The 25476-nt window shown below is 42.4% G+C and overlaps 1 protein-coding gene across 1 annotated transcript in view; it reads left to right on the top strand.

The window, feature by feature from the left end:
- NUFIP2 (nuclear FMR1 interacting protein 2) overlaps positions 1-24144 on the top strand; it is a 29181-nt gene extending 5037 nt beyond the window's left edge. Inside the window, exons 2-4 of the mRNA XM_077836336.1 lie at positions 2522-4237; positions 13145-13177; positions 14576-24144. Coding sequence (XP_077692462.1) covers positions 2522-4237; positions 13145-13177; positions 14576-14628 — 1802 coding nt within the window. The 3' untranslated portion in view covers positions 14629-24144. The remainder of the gene's footprint in view (positions 1-2521; positions 4238-13144; positions 13178-14575) is intronic.
- The last annotated feature ends 1332 nt before the right edge of the window (positions 24145-25476 follow it).

Raw genomic sequence — 25476 nt, 5'->3', positions numbered from 1 at the left:
AACCTACCTCAACAAGCTGAGCGATGGGGTTCTTGCAGGAATCTCCATGGTTCAGAGTTCCACAAGATATGACCACATACCCTCGGATGAATGGCAGCTGTATGCACGACAAGCACTGCAGCAACCCAGCTGCAGCTGTGCCGTTGCAGTGTAGACGCTACAGCAATAAAAGGGGTTTTCCTGTAGCAGTAGTAAAGCCACCCCCTTGAGAGGTGTAGCATCTGTGTTGCACAGGGCCTGAACTTTTTCATAGCCCTGAGCGATGTAGCTAAGTTGACCTTAGTTTTAGTTGTAGACCCAGCAGGAGTGTTTAGGATGCAAGATCCCTTAATTTTGAGAGGTTTCAGAGTAGCAGCCATGTTAGTCTGTATTCACAAAAAGAAAAGGAGGACTTGTGGCACCTTAGAGACTAACCAATATGGTTAAACGTATGGAGTGGAAATCTATTATTGGTTAGTCTCTAAGGTGCCACAAGTACTCCTTTTCTTTTTTTAATTTTGAGAGTGACAGTTTTTAACATAGCAGTTAAAGAATAACAACATTTCTGTTGGAAAATATTTGTTCTGAACTCGCTAGACCAGCGTGTCACCTGCATTACTCCATTTTTACAACAGTGTAACTGAATCAGGCCCAAAATGTTTTCTGTTGAGGAGAACACATGGGTTTTCTTGCATCTGAAAAGTTCGACACACTCAAGCCATATTAAGGTAATTTGAGGTCCCGGAGATGCCAGGACATGGCTGGGGGACCCTTCTGGTCCCACCTGCCCTTGAATTAGCGGTAGTGATCACTCCACCCACCCACCCCCAAAAAATGATGGGGGCAACACCATGGATCCTCTTCCTCCTCCCAAGAGCTCCAGCAGGCCCCCCCTTCCAAAGGGGTGGCAGCAGGGAACTCCATTACTCGTTATGGTGGGTGGACTGAGCCCACTGCATTCTTCCCCGGTCACAAATCTAGTCCTCTGTTGATGTAGTGATGGTGGGGCCATCCAGAGCGGTAGGTCTTGGAGTTTTGCACCATTGACGTGCATGCAACAGTTCATGCTTTTCTGCAGACATCAATGCATCAGTTGCACCTGGTCATGTTTTTGAATTTCTCTTTGCAACCACACGGGCTAGAAACCTACTTTTTATTTTGATGAAAGCTGAGATTCTGATGTAATCACATGATTCAATGAGGTGGGGACCTAGGTAAGGGCCTATGTTTTCTGTGCCTGAATCCAGATCTGCCAATACTTCTGTTTTCCACAGGATGCCCTTTTAATACTGTAGTTTTTCAGTGGCTTGGCCTCACACTGATGGAAAAAAGAACAGAAGGACTTGTGGCACCTTAGAGACTAACCAATTTATTTGAGCATACGCTTTCGTGAGCTACAGCTCACAATGCATCCGATGAAGTGAGCTGTAGCTCACGAAAGCTTATGCTCAAATAAATTGGTTAGTCTCTAAGGTGCCACAAGTACTCCTTTTCTTTTTGCGAATACAGACTAACATGGCTGCTACTCTGAAACTGATGGAAAAGTTCACCTGAAGAATTGAAGATTGTTTCTTTCCAGTCGTGTTATCTTTTTAAAGCTAATAACTCGAGCAGGGAAGTGGTGGGCCTCCTATTGCTTCTAACACTATTCTGAAATGGAGTGAGGTAACATTACAAAGGGAAATTTTCTAAAAGCATTTCCAAAGCTGATGAGCACTGGAAAATGTAGATCACAGGTGGTACTTAAGGAGAGGATGAAGTGAGAGTTAGGGCTATTTATCTCTCACTGTCCTGGGCGCAAAAAACAGCATTTGAGAAACAATGACAAGGTGGAAATGTAATCAGTGGCTGAATTGGATGAAGTCCTGTTGATCAACAGGGACTCTGAAGTAGCTTGTGTAGCAGTGTCCTGAGCATTCTTAAACTTATCGGAATCAAACCATATGAAATAAGCTATTACCAGCAGGACAGTGGGGTGGGAGGAGGTATTGTTTCATATTCTCTGTGTATATATAAAGTCTGCTGCAGTTTCCACAGTATGCATCCGATGAAGTGAGCTGTAGCTCACGAAAGCTTATGCTCAAATAAATTGGTTAGTCTCTAAGGTGCCACAAGTACTCCTTTTCTTTTTGCAAATACAGACTAACATGGCTGTTACTCTGAAACCACAATAACATTGCAGTTCTCTTCAGCATTGTGAATAGCCTGATTGCTTTCTGTATGCAAAGGGATATATTATTTTAAAAAATAAGAGCTCAGAGGCCTGCTAAATGCTCTATTGCATGTTAGAGTCCATAGAGAAGTGTTTCCTTCTAGTGGGCTTTATGTGCTTAACTCCCATCATTGAGGTGAGACCATACCCTTTACTTGGACATTAAGTGGTAAGGACCTGCTTTCATATATCAAAGAGTGGACACTTTTTACTCTTTTTTTTTTTAAAAGCTGGTTATGCTTAGGGGTTTAATTATAGCTTTTTTTCAATCAGAAGTTTAACATTTCACTTTTTAATTCTTGTCTTTTTGTTGTTTTTTGCCTGTTTTAGGCTATGGAGAGCTAAATGGTAACGCAGGAGAAAGAGAAGTATCATTAAAGGGCCTGTGTGCTGATGAAACAACCAACCCATCTTCCAGGGTACCAAATGGCAGCCAGCAACTTGTAGACACTAATGTAAACCCAAAGCAGACTGTTAAGGTCAGCACCTTTGGGAAAGCTGGAATCAAACCCAAGAACTTCATTCAGAAAAACAGTATGGACAAAAAGAATGAAAAAATTTATGAGAATAAACTTAGAGAAAATCAATCCTCAGACAAACCAGAGGCAGTATCTATTCCAAATGGTGTTGTAACAAATAGTTCTGGTTATATCACTAATGGTTATGTAGGCAAAGGGGCAGATAACGATGGCAGTGGGTCTGAGAGTGGATATACCACACCTAAGAAACGGAAAGGCAGGCGTAACAGTGCCAAGGGTTGTGAGAACTTGAATCTGGTGCAGGACAAAATAATGCAACAGGAGGTCAATACCCCATCCTTAAAACAGGAACTTGAGAGTTTCAAGACTGACTATAGTGAACAAAAGGGAAACAGAGTTGACAATACTAAGCCTGTTTGGAAGTATGAAGCTGGGGCTGGAGGAGCAGGCCGTGGGAAAACTGGGGTTGGGGAGGTGCAACGAAAAAACTCTGATGCCAAACCTGGGATTAGCAGCAAAAAGTTTGATGACCGGCCCAAGGGGAAGCATGCATCAGTGGCTGCATCAAAAGAGGACTCGTGGACCCTGTTTAAACCACCCCCAGTTTTTCCAGTGGACAACAGCAGTGCTAAAATAGTTCCTAAAATAAGTTATGCAAGCAAAGTTAAAGAAAACCTCAACAAAGCAGCTCAAAACCCATCTTCTTCTCTGTCGTCGTCGTCGTCGTCTTCATCTACTGGAGAAATACAGGCCCAAATGCCGAGTCGACTGTCCCAAGTCCCCATGTCTGCTATGAAGTCTGTTACTTCTGCTAGCTTTTCAAATGGGCCCATTTTAGCAGGGACTGATGGGAATGTATATTCCCCAGGGAGCCAGCCACTGCTCACAACGGCTGCCAGTACTGTACCATCAGCCTCTCCTGAGTCAGTACACCAGGACATAAGTGCAGCTTCACCAGCCACTGAACAAAAGAAGTCTAGCCTTTTTATCTACCCTTCAAATATGCAATCTGTGCTTTTGGGCACAGCACAGGTGGATCTGCCATCTCAGACAAATCAGCAGAACCTGGGGGATATCTTCCAGAACCAGTGGGGTTTATCATTTATAAATGAGCCCAGTGCTGGGCCTGAGACTGTTCTGGGGAAATCAACGGATAATAAAATAATGGAAGTGACATTTCAAGGGGAATATCCTGCCACTTTGGTTTCACAGGGTGCTGAAATCATTCCCTCAGGAACTGAACAACCTGTGTTTCCTAAGGCTTATGAGCTGGAAAAACGGACTAGCCCTCAAATACTTAGTGGTATTATAAAGCCTGGGACTGCTAGTGAGATTGGAGTCTTGTCTTTGGAACCACATCACATAGGTGACCTGCAAATGGCAGACACCAGTAGCCAAGGTGCTTTAGTGTTCCTTTCAAAGGACTATGAACTAGAGAATCCCTTGGCTTCTCCTACGAACAATTTGTTAGCCTCCGCCAAAGATCAGAGGTACCAGAGAGGCCTAGAAAGGAAAGATAGCTGGGGTTCTTTTGACCTGAGGGCTGCTATTGTATATCACACTAAAGGTAATGGTTCAACTTGTTTCCTAATGGGGCTCTCTCTTAATTGGTTTGGGAAAATCCAATCCTGTAAAGGTTGCATCCCTTGATTTTAAGAACGGCCTTCTTGCTCCGTCTTTGATGGCCATAGCAGAATAAGAACGTTTGTTTTTAAAATACTCTAGCAGTTACTTGATTTATTCATTCAAGGTATGTTAAAGGTGCTCATTTCTCTGTTCATGTGGGTAAGTGTGTGAGATTTGGTAGAAGTAATAGTTACAGCTGTTTTACCTTTGGTGCATGTTTGTGTCAGACTCATGTACGGTAAGTAGATCTTCCAAAACTTCCTGATGTTGAAGGGGGTGAAAGCTCAGCAATGGACCCACTGGTTTACCTGGTCTGTTCCTCTTGTTTTAAGGCTGTCTGTCTCCAACAACGCTTCAGGGGTTGCTCTTAAAAAAAGAGCTAGGTGTCTGATACATGGCATGGATATTTACAGCCAGGAGCCAATAGAATAAAATGACTAAAATTACCCCTCATTCTTGTTTGGCTCAGAAGTTTCTGGATGTTCACAAGCTCTCTGCCTCTTCTTGACAGCTCTGCAGTTCAGTTAGCTAGGTGCTCTCTTGGCTTGCTGTTGCTTATCTACCTTTTGGGCAATTCCCTTTTATTTTATTTTTTGCTACCTCTTCTCACCAACACCCCCTCCCCTTCAAAAAAAAAAGGGTGCTCCAGGCAGCCTTACATGAAGTATTCCTTTCGGGGGAGAGCTGAATGATAGCTGCTCAGAAGTGGGGGACAAGATTTCTTTCATGGCCTAAGTGGAAATTTAATGCATTATGACCTATTGCAGAGTGCAAAATTACCTCTCCAAGGTCTTCACAATTCGTTCAGGTGAAGCTTAGAAATCTTGGTGGCTTTGTTGTTAAGCAACTCAAAAATTATCCCGGGTCAGTGTAATTTCTTAACCCTTTATGCTCTAGTATTCTCACTGGGAATAACAACCTAGTGTCTGTCAATTTATTTTTATCTACACTTTCAGGATTTCTTTTAGTCATGAAGCAGAGCTTTAGAATTGTGTGTTCCTTGCACCTGTTGAGTCTTGAATCTCGGCCAGCTTTTCAGAGAAAATCAGGGACATTGGGAAGTAAAGTTCCAGACAAGCCTAATCCTGCCATGTCTGGAGATTTCTGCAACAGTTGCAAACTTGGATTTTTATTTTCTTTTTGCTCAGTTTAAATTTATTTTTTAAAGAAACGAAGTAGCCATTCTGTTACCACTGTTCTTTAGATCTCTTCCCTTCTTCGGTCAGCTGGGCAAGACAGTCTCCACCTGAACAGTACTAGCTACAGTGGAGATGATGAACATTCCCCTCCCCTGTTCTATGATGGAGCTAATCATTGTCAATGGCAGAAATAAACAGTGGGAATGAAAGCACTTCTAAACTAATTGTGCAGCTCTTCCCTTTCCTTTGCCGACCATCCCCTCTGCCCACACCTGTACACACACTTTTTCTATTTTGGCCCATCCAGAGTAGTAACTCTAGTCATATTATGATTCTGGGATGTGTTTGGGGTGAGCTGGAGTTCTCTGCCCCAATGTCCTTCTCAGGTCCCTTCTTGATTTCTCAACCTGCCTTTTCCTATACCAATTTCCAGACGACATCTTGGCTTCAGCCTAGAAGATAATGGGTGGATGGCTCTTGTAATCAGTGCCATACGAATCATGTGACATGGGTTGCTGGGAGGAACCTGAGCTTGCATTTACAAGTCAGTACTCATTAGATGCCTTTCCTGGTTTGGGGAGTGGAAACCAAAGTCCAAATTAGAGTGTCTTCCCATTTTCCTGCTTCCTGGTTCATCTGTATGTTGGCATTTGTTCTGAAAGGATTCCAGTGTGATTTGGAGCATATTTTTCTGAAGTGCCATTTTATGGATCAGTGGTATGAGACATACTGCTCATCCTGACAGACAGCTGCAGAAAGTAATTACTTGTTAAAGCCATGATATTGCGATCAAATCCCGGTGGGTGACCAGGCAGAGCCCAATTGAAATTGGTGAGCTCCACACCGGTGCAAGGGTCTGTCTGCCCACATCCAGTTACAGGACACGGGCTGTATCGGTGATCTGCATGTGTGGATGAAAATACCAGCACCATTCTCTGCTTATGTTCTGTTGGCCTACAGTCAGACCAGAGCACTGATGCAAACAGCTCTAATAAAATGTCTTAACAACGTTTTAAGAACAGCAAAATAATGGTAAGTTCCCCATGATTCTGCCACAGTTTGTCTTGTGCAGTTTCCCAGCATCCCTGATAAATAGCTGCCATGTTCCTATTCAGTAACACAGAATGATTTGTCTGACTATCTCCTAGTGATGAGATGCTGAAAGCCTGGCTTTTGTTCTCGCTGTTGTAGTTTGGGGGGAGATTTGTGCAGACTGAACAGTTAGTGTGTTTGGATTTTGGGGGTTGGGGGAAGAGAGGGGGGGAATTGCTGTCTCCTCAAAAGCAAATAATCAGCCTGGCAAGAGAGAGGTGTTGATGGTTCGCTTCTCAGATCTGTCCTCCATCTTAATCTGGTGACTCTCATAGTCGAGTCTTTGCAAGCTAAAACACAGGATGGTTCTGATGATACTTTCTGTACATGTATGTTCCATCCACAAGTTGAAAGTGCTTTACAAAACGTGAGTAACACTCTCAGCTTCCCATTGAAAGATGTTGCCGTCCTTTTAGTGATGGGGCAGGGGGAGACTGAGGCACACAGCGGTACAATCACAGAGGCGGCTGGGAATAGCACTTGAGTCCTAGTCCTGTACTCTAGGCACCGGACAGTGTTGTCTTTCCGGACGGGGTTCACTTTGCTGTGCTGTCTATTGCTGGATATGGTAATTCTTGGAGTGGAATGTTTGTACTCATTCACATGTACCCAGTGTGCTTTTGCCCTCGTAAGTTTGCTGGGCACATGGGTGTCGGGCACTGGAAACATGCTAAGGGTCTGGCAGTACTTGTGCACTTTTTTTTTTTTCTTTTTTGGATGCTTTGAAAGTTAGTTTCATATGTCTTTCTCCCTGCTTTGCCTCCAGGCTTCCATTGATTTTTAAGCCCAAAAGGGACTATTATGATCACCTAGTCTGACCTCCTGCATAGCACTGGTCCTAGAATTTCAACTAATAATTTCTGTAACAAACCCATAACATCTGGGTGAGCTAAACAACCTGTCTCTTTGCTGACAACTCCTACGTCTCCTCTGTGTACTGCAGTACTGTAAAAGGAATGAACTATATGCTAAATGAGATCTTACTAGCTAAATATTGGGCCTGGTTGCTACATGGGTGGAGATTGGACGGTCATTTTGAATGGGAGTCTGAATAAACCCCAGACCTGCAGGAAGAGTGGTTGACTATGCAGGGGGCTTCACTTCCCTCGGGATCAGCACTGACCCAGGCATGGCAATGCATTAGGGGCTATTGAAGTGTCACCTCTTTGTTGAGATTAAACTGGTCTTTACCAATTCTGGTGGTGCCTTGTTTTTTAAACAAGAGTACGGTATATTTGTCCCAGCTATACGGTGGCTGAGGTAACTGCTTTCCGATTGCTTAAATGCTCCCTTTTTAAAAACTTATTTCATATCTTAAACGGTCATGTATTGTAGTCTTTGTGTTTAAAACAGCTGCCATGTTCCAGGTCAGAGGTGGCTGCATTTCAGGGATCTCTGTATATGATGAGTTGTGGTTTTTTGGGGGGTGGGGGGGATGCTATGTAGTAAGAATATTGTTAGCTAAGGGAAGAAGGATTTAGGTCTCATTACAAAATAGTGAAGACCCCAGATGAGGTGGGGAGAGAAAGTTAGTTATATCTACTGTTCTTTCCTGCCCTTGGGTTCTTCCCAGTGCTCCTGCTTGCTTCTTTCTTGGCTTCTCTGCTGCACTCCAGGAAGAAACAAGAGCGGTCTGGGAAATAGAGCACAGCAGTGTGGGCCGGCCACTAGTGGCTTTCACTGGAATTGTGAACTGGGTCACACAAAACAAGAGCTGTGAATTCAGCGTTTTGTCTTTTGCCTCTGAAAAAAGAGAACAGAGTTTTCCTTCTGTTAGGTCTCAGTTTGACACTTTTTATGTTTTTGTGGGTCCTGAATGTAAGAAAATTCTGAGTCTCCCCTCCCCCTGTTGTCTGTGTTTTTCCTGTTGATCAGGATCCATTAATTAGTAGCTAGAACCGTGGTACAGAGTTACTGAAGATCCACACACAGTTTTAGCCTTCTGCATTGTTTCCTAGACAAAACCAGAACGTAGTATAAATCCCTCCGACCAGTAAGTAGGGACACACATCAGACCACCGCGGGGAAGCTGGTATTAAAAGCCTCCCTCTCCCTAGCTTCCTTTCTAGTTTTCTGTTTTGAGCAGGATATTTACAGTTAACGTAGTAAATTGAAATAAACATCTAGCCCACAGCACTACTGAAATATGTAACCTGTTGGCCACTGGCAGGTTTTCTGGAGGGAGAGATTTTATGGAAGTTAAGTATCCATCTTTATATATGACAAATTCAGTGAGTCTTGAATCTGACTTTTGAATTTGTCATATAGAATCACATCCAGGCTTCTGTCCCCCATTAGGTTAGGCCCCTCTCGTATTGCCAGAGCCATATGTGTGGGACTTGGGAACTCCATTGAAATCCATAGGGCTCCGTGCAGGTATCTCCATATAGGTCCAATTGTAGGATTGAGGCCTTCGATAACAGGATTCCTGATTTCCTAGGTAAGTAGTAATTCCGTAATCTTGAGCTGTATGACTGGACACTGCTGGAATGCCCTGTCCCAGACATCTCCCGAGATCACCAGGAAGATGGAGCTCCTGCCTTTCAGAGCTGAGCCCTGGTCCAGTGGAATTTAAGAGCTTCATAGAGCAGGGATCTGGAGAGCCTAGGGTTTGGGAGACCTCATGGGAAGGGGTCTGGACCCATTGAATCTCATCCCTATTCTCCTGGAAGGGTTTGCTAGTGAAATCTTTCTGGGTTTGTGGGTCTCTGGGGAGAAGATGCACCGTTTCACTTGTCATTGTTCCTGAAAATCCAGCATCTTTCTCCCCCCTTACACACTTCACCGATTCTTGAAGCTTTGCAGTCTTTGAGTTGAGTTCCTGGAGCAGGAACTTACTACGTATCTTTGTTTAGAGTGTGTGTGGGGGGCTCCTCCCGCTTTTAAGGAATGGGTTATTCGATTCCTGGTTAAATTCTCCTTTGTATTTCTGGGGGTTATGGAAGCCTCCTCTAGGGAAAGGCGAGTGTGGAAATAAAAGGATCGTCGTGGAGCTGTGTCACTGCTGTAAATCCTGTGGGGAGCACAGAGACGTTGCAGCTCATCAGCTCATATTATTGTGTCTGAAAAAAGAGGGGGGCTAGGAGCATCTTAAACTTCCAGAGACCAGATGCTTCACCAGCATCAGTACATAAAAACTGATCCCAAAACAGAGAGAATGGAAAGCCGGGAAATCAGCTGCTAGATCAAAGGGACTTAGCCTACAATTCTAAACAGGCTTCTACTAATCGTTCCAAATTATACAACTTTACTTTTTCTCTGTCCTTCACCCCCTGCTTATTGTCCTGATGAATTTAAAGGGGTTTTCTGCAGAGGTCAGTTTGTTGAGCTGCCAGATATGAAGAGCCAATGAGTGAGGCACTGAGATAATCCAGAACTGTGGGGAAAACTCGAACAGGTTCATTCTAGGAAAAGCGTATTGAACAAAGAATCCAACATTAAGATTGATGGAAGTATTAAGCTCATTAGTTCTGTGTTGTAATTGGCTCTCTTGTTGCAATGGGGAGAGAAGTATTTTTCCTTCATGAAACAGTGTTTCGGCAGGTAAACAGAATGTTCAGATAGTATGGGGTGACTGCATTTCAATGTTACAGGTCAGTTAGAGGAGAGGTATTTGTTCTTATTTAGCATTTAAACCCATTCCTTATCAGAATAGTTAATTCCAGGTTTATGGCAGTCTCTCAGACTAATGTGATGATCTCATAAATTATGTTCATTCTTCAGGATTTGTCAGACTGTATGCTTTGATAATCAATGCTTCAAGATAGCCAGGAATTACAGGACACTTTGCTCTAATCGCCCACTTCCGTTCTACCTGTCCTCCTTGGGAGAAAAAGGAAGATCCACATTTGGAGGCTAAAGGCTAATCTACCCCAAGTTACATCGGCACAGCTGTCTCTCTCAGGGATGTGAAAAATCCACATCCTTGAGAGACTGTTAAGCCAATTTAACCCCTTGTTTAGAGAGTTGTGTAGGTTGACAGAAGAGTACTTTCAGGGAGGTGGCCTACTCCCGGTGACAGGAGAACCCCTCCCCTTGCTGTAGAAGGGGTGTGCACTGAAACACCGCAGCAGTGGAGACATAGCTTAAGCAAGCTGCGTTCCTTCTTACATTCTTTTCTCTTAGGGCATGTCTGTATCACAGAATTACATCAACCTACCTTATGTTGACATCCAGCCGCTGCAGTAATTAAATGGCTTTTGCTTGTCCATGCTCCACTCCATGTGTTGGCGATGTGTGTCCTCACCAGGAGCTCTTGCACTGATTGTACCATCAGTGTGAGACATTGTGGGATGGCTTCTGAAAGCCAGTGAGTCTGTGTTTGCACTGACACTATATTGACCTTGACTCTGTGCTGCTTGTGGAGGGGGAGCTAAGTCAGTGGCACGCAGCAGCTACGTTGGCGGGAGCGAAATTGTGGTGTAGTCACTTACATAGTTAGGTTGACAAAGCTACCTTGTGTCGACCAAACTCTGTAGTGAAGACCAGGCCTTTGGCAAAAAGTTGTCCGATGTTTGTAATCTTTCTCATTTAGTCCTGTATGAGTCCGTCTTCCAGTGTCGGACATGCTCAGTTGTAGTATAGCTTTCACGCTCCTGTCCAAATGAAAAGCACAGAAGCCAAGAACTTTTCCTGTTTGTTTGTTTTCTTTTCATGAAAGAGTGGTGGTGTAAGGGGTTTGAACTCCACCTCCTCCTCTTCTGATGTAACTGATTTGAATCATTACAATATTTGATAGTAACTTAATTGTTATATAGCTAGCAAGAGGGGTCATGGTTTCCAGTTGTCTTTTCCTTTCCCACCCCATTGGACAAGACTGTCCATAATGGTGATGTTCTTTAGCAGCTAAGAAATGACGGATGCACCTTGTCATTTTAAATGGGCAAGTGTAATGCCACTTTGCACTTCCGATAGATGCTTCATTTCACCTCCTAGAAGGCTGCATTGCATTGATGAATAGTGGTCACTTATGGCACCGACCTCTCTCAGGCGTTTGTGAGGCTTAGTTAATGTTGTGTAAAGCACTTTGTGTCATCTGATGAGCGCAGAGTATTGTTGTTGTTATGAGGACATGAAAATAACAGGCCTAGTAAAATTTTGTGGCTGGCTTTGTTACAAAAGGCCTAAATATTATCGAGTTCTCACTGCATGTATCGATATGCAACTTCTGGCCCACAGAGCTTGCCATATAAGCAAACAAAACACAGGTGGGGAAACAACTGTACAAATGATTGAGGTGGCATTTGGCATGTACCAGGTTAAATACATTAATTTTGTAGGTATTTTTTTTCCCCCCTTCCATGCTGCCTAATTTCCTTATTGCCTAGTTCCAGTGTTTGTGGGCCCCACTCCCATCCTTAGTAATAGTATTCTCCGTTCCTACCCACTGCCCATCCACGTCCCGCTTAGCAGTTACTAGCTTCGCTCTCGGAAAAGAATTCTTAAAGCTGATTAATTTTATTTTGCAGCATATCTGCTCCTTCCCCACAAGTAATAACAGCCACATTTCCAATATTAAGACACAAATAAACCTCCTTAAATATTTTAAGCCATACAATAAAGACCAGTTAAATGAATAACCCTGTTTCTTTTCAAGAGGACTCAAGATCTGTTATGAAATATAGTTTGCCTTCCTTACAGAAGTCACATTTTGTGTTTCTTGCTTTTGGTACCCTGCATGTGAATTTGTGTAGGAGAGACTCATTTAAAAGCACCGTCACTGTATGTCTTTGTTGGGGTTAGATAAATAGAAAATGTGCTTTCTTTTAGTGAGCATTTGTTTAAATTGGCTCCAGGATGCTTTTATAACGAAAGCTGTATGTTGAGCAAGTAGTTTGGTAATCTCTTTGGTGTTTCTGTGCATACTTTTGTGTCTCAGGCCTGGTCTGCACTAGAAAATGAAGGCATCTTAACTACATTGTTTAGAGGTGTGGAAAAAGCAACACCCCTGAGTGGCATAGGTAAGCCAACCTAACCCCCAAAATAGACAGTGCTAGGTCAACAGAAGAGTTCTTCCATCCACCCAGCTACAGCCTCTCAGGGAGATCGGTTTCGTACATAGACGGGAGGCAGTGTCTGCATGGTGCAGCTGTAGCATTTCAAGTGTAGACAAGTCCTCGTTCTCTAATATGTTTGCGGAAATGCTTCTTACTGGTTTCATGGTGATCTGAGTCAAATACCATTTCGTATGCCATGCTTCAGCAGGTCTGTGCTGTGAACCAGGAGACACTTTCTCTGGCAGTTATAATTTCACATGCTGTAACTGTCTACTCGTAAAAATCAGGACTTCAAGCTACTTGTAGAGGTTGTAATAGTTGCTGCTAAGGGGTGTTCCAGTCAGTCTAGTAAATTTTGAGTTGGGTCGTGATTTGTAAGCCTGGAAAGTGGCAAGTGACACATCTCGTTTCTGATGCAAAGTTGGGCCTCTAACTTCTGAGGCTGCATTGCAGCTGCTTCTAGGCCTCTTACAACCATATCATTCAGGCCTAATTCCCCTCTGTTGCAACAGTTCTAGTATAGTGCTAAGCCTGAAAATGAAAGCATGTCCGGAAGCTTCACTAACTGTACCGTAGTGCTGCAAAACACTCACTCTCTCTCTCTCTCTTTTGCCTTCACAGAAATGGAATCTATTTGGAATTTGCAAAAGCAAGGTAAGAATTTTAAAAAATGAAACAGTGACATGAGTAACAATGAGCTGTTACATTAAACCAAGACCACTTAAGAGCTGAGCATGGTTAAGCAGTATCCTGAGCAAAGGCAGGGAGTGGGTGAGATGTCTGGGGCTTGGCTTCTAAAGGTGCTGACCGCTGTCGGCTCCCCGTGACGCTAGCTGAAGATGTGGGTGCTCAGAAGTGGTGGCCGTGAGGACTGTAAAAGCCCCATCACGAAATGTAAAAAGACAAAAGTCCAGGCTAGGTCTGATAACTCCTGTAATTGCTGGTGTCAGACTTCACCCAAATATCAACCTTAAGCTTTCCTGGGTGTCCAGATTTCAGCTGTGAAATGAAGTTTCTTTTCACTTGTGGGGAAAACGCTAAATGAGGACTGTCACGGAGTCCCCGGGCGATGTTCTGGAACTGCTCCCTACGAAGCCAGGCAGGACTCTGGGGAAGTCTTTCTGGGAGCAGACTGTCTTCAGGACACACAGCTCACACAGCTTCCACCTTCCTGGGTCTGACCTTGGAGCATTCAGCCTCCTCTGCCCCTCTGTGCCCTTCCCACAGAGGGTCCTGCCCCCCAACTCCACAGTCAGACGGGACTCTCAGCCAGCCAGTAAAACAGGTTTATTAGACGACAGGAACGTGGTCTAAAACAGAGCTTGCAGGTGCAGAGAACAGGATCCCTCAGCCGGGTCCATTTTGGGGGGCAGTGAGCCAGACAACCACGTCTGCACTTCACTCCATGTCCCTAGCGAGCCCCCAACTTCCTCACTCTTCATCCCCTCCTTCTCTGGGCTTTGTCCCTTTCCCGAACCAGGAGGTCACCAGATTCCTTTGTTCTCCAGCCGTTTAGCTCTCACCTTGCAGGGGGGAAGGGCCCAGGCCTTCAGTTGCCAGGAGACAGAGTGTCGGCCATTTATGTACACTGGCCCTTTGCTCTGCAATATTACACCCCCTTATCCCACCCCCTAGAGACTTAAGAAATGCCATGGGGAAACTGAGGCACCCCTACAGTATTCTGAGGAAACATTAAGAACAGTCCCACTTCGTCACAAAGACCTTTGTACTTTTGCTGTATTACTGCATTGATCTAATGTTGGGAGCGAGCACTCATCTGTGTGGAGTCAGTTAGGCTCTTGAATACATTGGCTGGGGGTGCTGTTGCTGGGAGTCCACTGGAACGCTGCCCAGCTCTTTTGTATAGAGGAAGTAGATCACTGACCTGTCAGCAAAGAGGAAACTGCCTTTTAAATTGTGGCAGTTCAGGGAGAAAAAAGGAGGTTTTTTAACAATTAGTTAAGTGTTTTGCTGGTCTCCTGCTCATGAATATTTTCTGCTTCAGAACCTGAATGCAGTTTGTTTAAAGCTGAGTTTAATTTTTCTTTTCAGATCCCAAAAGGATAATCACTTATGATGAAGCCATGGAATGTCCAGATCAATGAAGGTAGCAGGACAAGACTGCCTGTTATAACCTTTCTGCAGCGTGATGCTGTTCACAGGGGACAAAAGGCTTTTATGCTCCTTCTAAATCTTCAGTGCAGCAGAGGAACCATAACTAGAATCACAGGATAATATATACAAATTATATATAGTTATTTAAAAAATGGCGACTGAAAGTAATTAGACTTCTTAAGGAATCTGAAAATTTATTTCAGCAGACTTCACACATGATTATTTAATCTCCGGTACTGAATAGGTTTTTTAGTTTTGTTTTTGTTTAAAGAGCAAATGCAAATGATTAATGAGTACAGACTCAATTCACAAGCCTGGTTCTAAAGTTCCTGCTGTCATCAACATGGGCAACAGTGACGGTTGGAGAGGCATTTCCACTTTACAAGGTTTCTGTTTCTTGTTCTGTGACTGTAGTGATACACTAATCACAGGGAAATCGGGATGTTTCACCATCCTTCATCTCCCCTTCCCCTCCTTTTTGTTTTATTTTGTTTTACTTTGAACCCTGTGCGAATGCTGGAGAAACACCTTGAAGTTTGCAGGGTTTCCTTTTTTCCAGAGAATATAATCTGCATGTCTTGCCAGGAGTAAAACAGCCCATCAGGTGCTGAGAAAATTGTCTTAAAGCATCGTTCTTCTGGGGGGAAGATTGTAATTCTACAGTTCTGGGATACACGTTGGTTTTACAGAGTTGACAAAACTCCGGTTACACTTTGGACTATTACAACTGAAGAGCTCTTTCACGAGTGTCATTTTAAAAGACAACATGCAAAACAAGCAATTGGTTTAGGCATTTAATATGGAAAAAAAAACCCTGTTCCCACACTTTTATGCCATTGTATCACTGGGAGCAAAAAAATATATATATACATAGATATATATATCTATCTATCTCCTGCTATCAACTGTAGGTGCTTCATATTTGCTCTGTCTGTCTCTTAACACTAAATGTGCTTTTTTTCCTGTTTTCACTGAAAACCTGAAGAGAAATTGTTTGTGTTCTGCTAACTTTCACCCTTCAAGTATTTTTTTCTCTTTAGAAATAAGTTTTTAAAAAAAGAAGAAGAAAAAAAAAAAAGGAAAAAGGAAAATAAGAGAAAAAACCTATGGGAATCATAACCCTTTCCCATTTGTCCCTGAAAGCAATGGGTGAGGGAATGCTGTCCCGGCCATTGGAAATATTCTTTTATATTTTAATGCAGTCTGTGTATTTCTGAGCTCTTTTGCTGCTTCTCATTATATCTCTATTAAAATATATTTTATTACAAGAGCAAAATGGGGTGGGGGGGTAGGAATGAAAATTTAAAAATCATCAAAACCAAGGACAGCTTTCCGGCAATAGCAGAGAAGGCGGAAGAGAGTGCAGGTCCAACTGTGCGATCCATACTGTGCGCTGCAGCGTGTGTGTAGCATGTTAAAAATGTGTTGGTGATGGTGGGTTTGTTTGTTTGTTTTGTTTGTTTTTAGTTTGTTTTTTAAGGTGCAAAATTCCTGGGGTCCAATGTAAGACTGATCAGTTAATCATTAGTGAAACAAAACAAGTTTTCTGGCCTGTCCAAATTCCGTACATGTACAACTCTTAAATATTCTTGTATGTTCACAGCTGAGTGCTGGCTAAAATATTTGGGCATTTAGGTTGACAGGAGTTAGCATCTGGTAAAATCAGACTGGATCCCGTGGGGCATTAGGGGAAGGAAGTAACCCCATTACTTTTGCCTACTCTTTGTGCTTAGATGTATCTACTCTTTTTAAAAAGAAAATAATTAGGTATGTAGCATGCGTGTCTCTTTTTTTTTTAATTGTTTCATGCTTTTATTGAGGTTGTTCCTGAATGAAGCTCTCAGGTTCATAGTGGGACAAAGAAACTTTAATTTTTCCTGTACCTTTTTAAGATTGTTCGCTTTCTGCCATGCTTAGTTTTAAAAGTATAACGATGGATTGCCTACTCCATTTTATGTATTAATACACTGTATATATATATGACATAATATATATATATATAGTAACAAATAACTTACTGTATCAGTCCAGGTTCAGAAACTTGCAGTTGGCCAGTTGCGGAATGATTCTATTTCACCTATAAACTGTATCACCTTTACAGGTGTTTGTAACTTTCAAATGTACAATGTGTTTACAGATGTGCCCTGCATCTAGTCCTCCCACGCTCCTATTGTTTAATTCTGTTAAGTCTCCTGACTGCTTGCCAAAAGTTGGAATTGCTGTTGGTTCCTCTGTGAAAGAGAACTGATGCATTCTTGAGCTTTAAAGTGTTGAACAAACTGGAAAATATAACTTAAAAGAGTGAGGCGAAAAATGTTTGGGTTTTTTTAAATGTTTCCGGTCAATAGCAAAGTCTCTAGTTTGTTTTACAGGCTTTAAAGTTCCGCTGTATATTTATTTGCCTTGTGTAATCACTTGCCGCCTTAAGGGCTGGATTCCATATATTTAAAAAACCCCTGTTTTGCTTGCACGGGGTATAAAGCTGTGCCCCCCAACATCTGCTTTTGCGGAACAGCAATATCTTCTAAATGGAATCTGACCCTTAGAGTTTAGAAATGTGTCTTAGTCTTGCTGAGTATTGAGGAAACTCACTTTAGCCAATCCAGTGCATCTTTCAAATAATGAAATAAGTTCTCAAAAGAAACTGAATAAAATAATCTCTAAATGTTTGTTCCCCCTGCTTTTCTCACACCACTGCCTTGCCCCTTCCTTCGGGCCGTTGGTATTTGATGCAGAAACACCTTCTACAGTTCTCTCCATTTGTGTTTTTGAGTATCTCGTCTCTTAAAATATTTCACCGTCTGCTTCCTCCACTCGAAAGCTCCATTGGTTGTACCATTGGCTTTAAGCAGTTAAGAAATTCTGTTTCTGGGAGCCCTGTAGTTCCAGCTTGCTAACAAAGGCAGTATTTCTGGGCAACAGGTTGGATACATTTTATTGCCTAGGGACAGGCAGGACCATGGAATAAACTTCCTTTGTGCTGTTTTGTAACACTTAACCCTCTCTGTGTCTGCAGTCTTTCTCCTTAAGTCCTCACACAATTCTTTACTGAGCACTTATTAAAAAAAAATCTTAAGAGTTAATCTGTTTTCTGATTATTTTTGTGTAAATTTATAAAAACAAATTCATCTGTGACTAACTCAGCCCATTCAAACAATGCTATTGTTTACTGATAGGTCTCTTGAATTTTCCTTGGACTCAGAGTATTAGTACTGTAGCATAAACCAAATACAACCTGGAAAAGGTGCCACCTTCTCCCATTCTGGGGACTGAACATGGTGTGTGTGGGGGTGGGTGAGTGGGTGCAGGGAGGTGGGACACACAGACTAGGAATTGAATGAATGTGTGTGCAAGCATTTTATTCATGTTTGGAGAACGAACTTTGTATTTATTTTGTGCCATTTGTTTTTATTACACTGAGTAAAAATAAGTTTAAAACAAAAGCCTAAAATAAGTGTAGGATTCAAAAGCGGCACTAAGAACGAAATCATGATCTATTTTTTTAATAGCAGTGAAGATACTAATTCAGGTTAAAGGCTTCTTTTAACTTTCTCTTTTGAATGTAGGCCCTATGAGTCAACCTACTCTTCTCTCCCCCTCCCTTCCATTTCCCCTACCAAGTGAAGTTTTATATTTATTTGACTATTCCTGCACAGGAGGGGGTGGGGGTGTACGTGTCCTCTTCCTTTCTCCTGACTAAAATCTGAACCCCCCCCCACCTCTCTTCTTTCTTCATCCCTCCAGTGGCAGGTTTCGTTGGGGTATTAGCTGTAATGTGTCTTGCACAAATGAAACCTGAATGTGTACCAAAATAAATACATGGCTGTTTCTCTTTGGTGGACTGAGGTGTGTTTTTGTCCACTCCAAGGAATGGCTTAACAGTTGCCCTGTGCTCCTCCCCTCCCCCCGCCCGTGATGGAGATTGCTGTCCTTTCATTGAGACAGCATTGGTCTCTCTGCTCTCCTTATTTGGTATCCCATCAGACTGACAGGGCTGCGGTTAATCTCAAGTTTTTGATTTCTATTTGATTTAAGGAAAAAAAAAAATCCCAGCTCAGTCATTTGGGGACCCTCATTATAGCTGCAGAAGCCAGTTGCCTGGCAGATCTGGCATTCACCTTTGAGAACTACCTGTGTAGTGTAGATGGCTTCTGGTTTTGGCAAGGCCAGGCAGAGTTCTTGTCACTAACCCATTGTGAACCATAAATCTGACTGTTTGCCTTCTTTAATTGCTGCAAACTTCTTTTCAATATGGAAAAGCCATTTTGGTGTTAAATTTGTAACTCTTGTATACTCAATGGCTGGGGGAGGGGACTGGAGAGAGCAGGCCATTTCAATCAAAAACAAAATCACTTTCTGCTTTGATAAAATAACTTCAGAGAGATGGAAATTGTCCTCTCTAACTTTCATAGGCAATTATTGTTTTTCTACCACTCCTTTCAAAGACCATGATTTTGATGCAAATACACCTTCCTCATAAACAGCTGCTAACAGGTGGTGGTGGTGGTAGAAACATTTCTTGATGGTAGCATGGCAGAAAGTTGTTACATGCATAATTATTGCAGGACAACTTGTACGTGGCTAATAGTGTCTCCGTGTGTTAAGGTCTTGCTCTTTCTGATAATAGCGTTTTCAAGAACTTGCTCCAGTGTCTGGTGCTTTCAGTAATCCTATCACTCGGATGGCTTTGTATGTATTTAGTATTCGTTTTCATTATCGAGGCTGTGTACAAAGGAGGAGGTGAGCGGGGTTAGGAGAGGAGAGAGCAAGGCTAAATATGATTCAAGCTGCTACAAGAGTTTTTCTGGTGCACAAGGCAAGATTCGCTTGCTGGTTGCAAGATCTTTGCTAAACCAAGTGTGACGTGGCTGAAGCAGGGAATGGTGGGTGAGTGGATAGAAATCCTGGCTTTTGGCACCATAGGGTTAATGGAAGTATGCCTACCCATGGAAAAAAGTGAAAGCAGTTGAGAACCATGAATCTGGACGGATGCAAGGGATTGGAAGATCTCCGGCTCCTCTACAGACACACTGCATTACACAGCTTCAAAAATGTGCCCAATTTGTATTACACCACCCAGGGTAAAGCTGGCTTCCTTATAGCCCGCCTAAAGTCCTCAAAGTTGTGTAACTTAGCACCATGACACGAGAGACTAGTGGATGTCTGAGGCAGCGCAGGAATGTTGTATTGCAACTCTGCAGTGCATTGCGAGTGACCTTGTGTTCGGAGTGTAACAATTCTGCAGTGAATCACTGCTAGGAGCGTTGGCTTGCTGTTGTGAAATGGAAGTCTCATTAAAGGAACAGAAGTCATAGCTTCGCATTCACTGGGGGATACGGAGTTGTATTTATCATTGACTGTTAATCAGAAAACTTCACGTGTGTCCAGGGTTCTAAAGCCATTTTGTAACATAGCAGTATCCCTTTTCTACAGCCTTATTAATGGGTTTAGTAGCTTCTTTTTTTAAAAAAAAAACCATTTCTTTCTTTCTGTGGTATGAAAATTATACACTGCGAACATATGAATGTTCAGCAAATGTCAAACTTGCAGTTTTTCTTAAAAACGGTCTGCTTCCCGCACAGTCTCCTCAGGTGCTAAATAAGGATTCCCAAAAAATGGCTACTGCTTTAGGAGGTTCTGCTTTATTCCTAAAATACATATTTTTTTGCTTAGGTGTTATAAAGATTCAGTATTTTAACAAGAATGTTTTTGTTTTAATATGTAAATAAGAATATGCCTCTTTAGTTTGGTTTTATCCCTTTTGGGTCTGTTAGTCAAATTTTCATTTATCCTTTTGAGAAGGACTTTCTTGTGACCTTGAAGACATTTCATTAAGTTTTGCATTTAGGAATGAATCTACAATTGTTCACGTCTTGGATTAATGCTACTGCTGCTATCAGTAACTCTGAAAATCAAGAATGTGATGCACTTTTTTACATGACCATATAGTTCTTCTAAGGACGATTTGACCCCCTCCTGTAACACAGCCACTAATTCTGAAGGTAACCTAGAAACTGAAATAACGGTTTGGAAGATGAGCGTAACTGATTTTGGTGCTGAACCATCTATGAGAATTACTATGCAATGCAAGCAAAAGAAAACGTAACTTCAAAGAACACTGTGTATCATCCCTCCCTCAGGCTGCTATTGGAAAGGTGGTGCAAATGCCTGAGATGGCACTTTCTCTTCCTTTTTGGCTGGAACAGGGAATGCAGCTAAAAATAACCCTAGGTCAAAGAAATCTAGCTGAAGCATATTCTGTCCGAGTTGTTATATATTCTGTTTTTTAGCCATGTCGATCTTTGGAAGGAAAATATTGATCTCTGAAAATAATCTTTTTAATGCTTAATCTCAATGTGAAATTTATGGCAAGGATTCTGCTTTCTCAAAGTTGTGAAACACGCTTAATTTTCCCTGGTGTCTTCTCCCGCTGCTCTCAGGCTGATGGGGGAGCCCAGCTGGCATCTGAGGTTAGCTGTCTTTTTCCATGTTCCACTAGTGCAGAGAGCCCTTGAGACTGGTCTCTCTGCTTTGTTTAGCTACAGAACAAAAATGTGAATGATTACAAATAAATGAAGGCATACAGGTTAGCGAGAAGGGGAGCATCTCTGGTATAATGGCACTGGCTCATTTGGCATAGAAGTACCAGAGCTATTCACCTTTGTAGTTCTCAGCCAGATCACTCACGAGCCATGCTCTCCTGTTCGACGGGAGAGCTTGCATGCTGTTAAGTGAGAGATTGTTCCTCCAGCAAATTTACTTGATCTTTCTGTGTGTAGAAAACTTTTTTTTTAAAGGGGGTAGAAATATTTTTGTAGGGTGAGGGAAGAATTGAGAGGTCTGAAATTGTATGTGATCATGCTTCTGAAACATAAGTCAAACTGCAATATGGTAGGTAAATATAGAGCAGAGTTTTCTGCCATCATTAGCTTGTTTTTTTTGTTGACTGGTGTTTGTTTTTTTTTTAATATAACGTGCCTTGCATGCCTGTTCAATTTTAAAAAAAATTCAAATGGTCAAACTCACCAGTCAGTTGTTGTGGAGCTTTGCATTGGTAATTCTGGACTTCTCACCCCCTTGTATGGCATAACGAACTCACCCTTCTGCAGTCTGGGATTGGCTATAGTTCTCAGTAACCAGCTGGATCAGCTGTCAAAATGAGGGCATAATCTTAAATTGACTCTGAATAGTGGCTGTTTTACAGGTTTGCGGGAAAACCTCAAATCCTATGATATGGCACCTTTCCTATCTGAACGTGACTCATATTTGTGTGTGTTTAAAGGAAACCTGGCTTGCTGTTCTCCCCCTATTAGCAAAAGAAGGTGGTGTAATGCTTTGTCTACAGAACTGTGGAAGGTCTGGAATCAGCTTCACTCTGGAATTCAGGTTTTCTGCAGAGGCTGAAAATTCCATTTACTGGGCTGGATTTTCCTCCTGTTTCCCCCCTCCCCCTTGAATTTTGTAAAGGAAAAAAAGAAAATGCACCTTGCTTTTAAAAAAAAAAAATGCTTGTTTGCAACCATTGACTCAGACTATTAAACTGTGCAATTATTGTTTTTTTCATTTCTGCATCTCTCTAGATTCAGTCTCCCTAAAGTGTTTTTTTTTTCTGTTTTAAGCCTCTCTGTATTTCTGCCACTGTAAATGTGAAAGCTTGCTTGCATTACTTTTTAGAAATGCATTTTGCACACTCGGGTTTCACTGAAGCTCCATGAAAAGGTTAGTCCTAAGCAGATGAATAAAGCTATGCACATGTTTTGAAAGTTTAATTTGTGTCTCATTACCAGAAGTGACTTATCTGTTCTTGTTTGCATTCCTGTGCTGTCATTGCATACGTTAGCTTTACCATCTGAGGGTGTGACATAAGATGGCAGTTTTGTGCTGTCAGTCAACTAACAGAAAACTGGTACTGCTTTTAGTAGCCTGAGGTGTGTGTTTGTTTTTAAAAGCCTAATTTAGAGATTTAAGTAAGAGGGAGAAGGGTGTGGTGTCAGTTTTCTGGGTATATCCCTTGATATCATTGAGTGACTGTGTCCTTTCTGTTGTTAAGGACGTGACTGGAGGTGTTACCTCCAGACTAGCTGAGAAGTTGCAGTGAGTGGGAAGGCTGATCAGTTTACACTCGCTGCTTTTCAATCCCATTTGAAAGGACAGCCCTGATTATGGGATGTTACCTTGACACTAGTTTAACAGAGAACCCATTTGCTTAGACAAGTGTGGGGTGGACTAATTGTAAACGGTGTAGAGGGAAAACAGCTTAAAAAACCCCATTTAGTCTTTGCCCATAGTGCAAGGCAAGAGACACGCTCAGCTGTTTTTTAATTGCCGCAGTATGCGTGCACTAAATGGGTGACATATTGGCCACGTTGAAGCTGATGGCAAAAATCCCTTTAATCTCCAGCAAGCCAAGATTTTTGCCCTGTGTCTTTACTCTTGTTTTTGCAGATGTGTGGCTGCACTAAGTTGGTTTGACTGAACCATCCTTGAAAACTTTTTCTGTGATCTAGCCCAGGCCCTTGCTGTGTAGGAGTGGCTGGATTTCATGTTAGAGACTTATCGCAAACAGCTTTCTTCCATGTGCTCCCTTAGCTGGGGCTGAAATTCGTATTATTTTACAGGAGCTTTTTCCGTACAGAACAGGGCTGCTTTTCTATCCGTCACACGTGTACTTACTGCCTTCAGTGGCTCGGGCACCAAGTGGCTTGGAGGCTCTCAACATGTTTACTTAGGAGAAAATAAAACCACAATCCCTCCTGACTATTTCAGTGTTAATGGCACTTTGAAACTCAACTGCATACTACAGACCCAGAAAGTTGGGCTCATACACATGGTCTCTCGTGGCAGAACTGCAGGAGCACAGAAGGCGGTGTCTTGCATGGATAACTGCCTGCGCTCGTATATCTGCCAATAGTTCTCATTTCTCTTCAGTTTCCTGGTATGTATTTTAAAATCACAGCAGATCCTGTGTCTTACCTGCTCAGGAGCTGAATTACCTCTTCATGTCTGAGAGGGATAGCCCCTCTCTGTTACTGGTGGGGTAGCTATGTACTACCACACACAATGTTAAAGGTAGTTGTTTTCTTGTCCCCTTCCCAATAATTTGAAATAGGCTAAAATATTGTGTACCCATTTACAGACGTAGACATTTTCCAGATTGTGGGAGGGGTGGCTAGAGCATTTAGTGTAATACGTAAATACCTGCTGTAGCTGTATCTAGTGCAGGCTGTTGCAGCCTTGTATGTTACAGAGTGGTGTCATGGAATGTAAGGATAGATACTGTCCATGAGCTGTAATGGCAGAATAGATCTTTACTGAAGATGTCGTACTCCACACTTTAAATGTTTAAAAAAGTTACCTTAATTTCATTTATTCTATATTGCACCAACTGGTCTTCAAAAGTTACCCAAATTTACCACTTTATCAGGAAGAAAACAGAAAATTATGTAGATCAAATACATTGACAGACAATAAGTAATGTAAATTGTTGAATAAAAATTTTAAAATTTGTAGGTGTCTGTATGTTTCTTTCTCATTCTCTCTCTCACAAGGGTCCTTTAAAATATTTTGGTGCTGATTACTTGAGTTTTACTCTTATGCATGATGTTATCAGGCAATGACAAAATGCAGCGTTGTACAAATGTTGAGCACACTTTATTAGAGAGAGCCCTCGGCACGAAGATAAGTGGGTCTGTGGATGTAAGCAGAGAACAGAGTATCGAGTTGTCATTACAGAGCTGCCCTGGTGGGTTAGTGCAAGTGTATGCAGCAGCTACCCGAACAATATTGATTCATAGATTCCAAGGCCAGAAGGGACCACTGTGATCATCCCATCTGCCTTCCTGTGTAGCAAAAGCCAGAGAACGTCCCCAACATAATTCCTAGAGCTTTTAGAAAAACATCCAATCTTGATTTAAAAATTGTTTTGTGATGGGGACTCCACCTTGGTAAATTGTTCCAATGGGTAACTCCTCTCACTGTTAAAAATCTTCACCTTATTTGCAGTCTGAATTTCTTGCTTCAACTTCCAGCCTTTGGATCGTGTTATACCTTTCTTTGCTAGCTTGCAGAGCCCACTGTCAAATATTTGTTCCCCATATCAGTACTTACAGACTGATCAAGTCACCCCCAAACCTTCTCTTTAAGTTAAATAGCTTGAGCTCTTTGAGTCTTGTTCAAAGGCATGTTTTCTAATCCTTTTAATCATGCTCATGGCTCCTCTCTGAATCCTCTCCAATTTATCACCATCCTTCTTGCATGGTGGACACCAGAACTGGGCAAAGTATCCCAGTAGTGGCTGCATCTGTGCCAGAGGTAAAATAACTTCTCTACTCTTACTTGCAATTTCCCCATTTATGCGTCCAAGGATCACATTAGCTCTTTCGGCCACAGCATCACACTTGGGAGGTTATGCTCAGCTGATTGTCTACCACAACAGCCTCTGCTTCCCAGGATCGAGTCCCCCATCCTGGAAGTATGGCCTGCCTTCTTTGTTCCTAGATGTGCACGTTTAGCTGTATTAAAACACACTCTCTGTGCTTGTGCCCAGTTTACAAAGTGATCCAGATCGCTCTCTGGTAATGACCTGTCCTCTTCAGTATGTACCACTCCCCTAATTTTTGTGTCAAGTTTTCTTCATGGTCCTTGATAAAATGTTAAATAGTGTAGGGCTAAGAGCCAATCCCTGCAGCATCCCACTGGGAACACGTCCCCCTGATGTGCAGTGCTGGTCCTGAGCTAGGGGGCCATGCTGGTCAGTAATGCCTGATGGCCAACTAATGCAGCACTGGTAAGAGGTTGAAGAGGCAGGTGGGCCCAGCTCCCCCTGACTTACTGTGGGT

Source organism: Eretmochelys imbricata, chromosome 17 (genome assembly GCF_965152235.1).
Source record: "Eretmochelys imbricata isolate rEreImb1 chromosome 17, rEreImb1.hap1, whole genome shotgun sequence".
Classification (NCBI taxonomy): domain Eukaryota; kingdom Metazoa; phylum Chordata; order Testudines; family Cheloniidae; genus Eretmochelys; species Eretmochelys imbricata.
The sequence above is the reverse complement of the archived record's forward strand: the minus strand, read 5'-3'. Positions and strand labels throughout refer to the sequence as shown.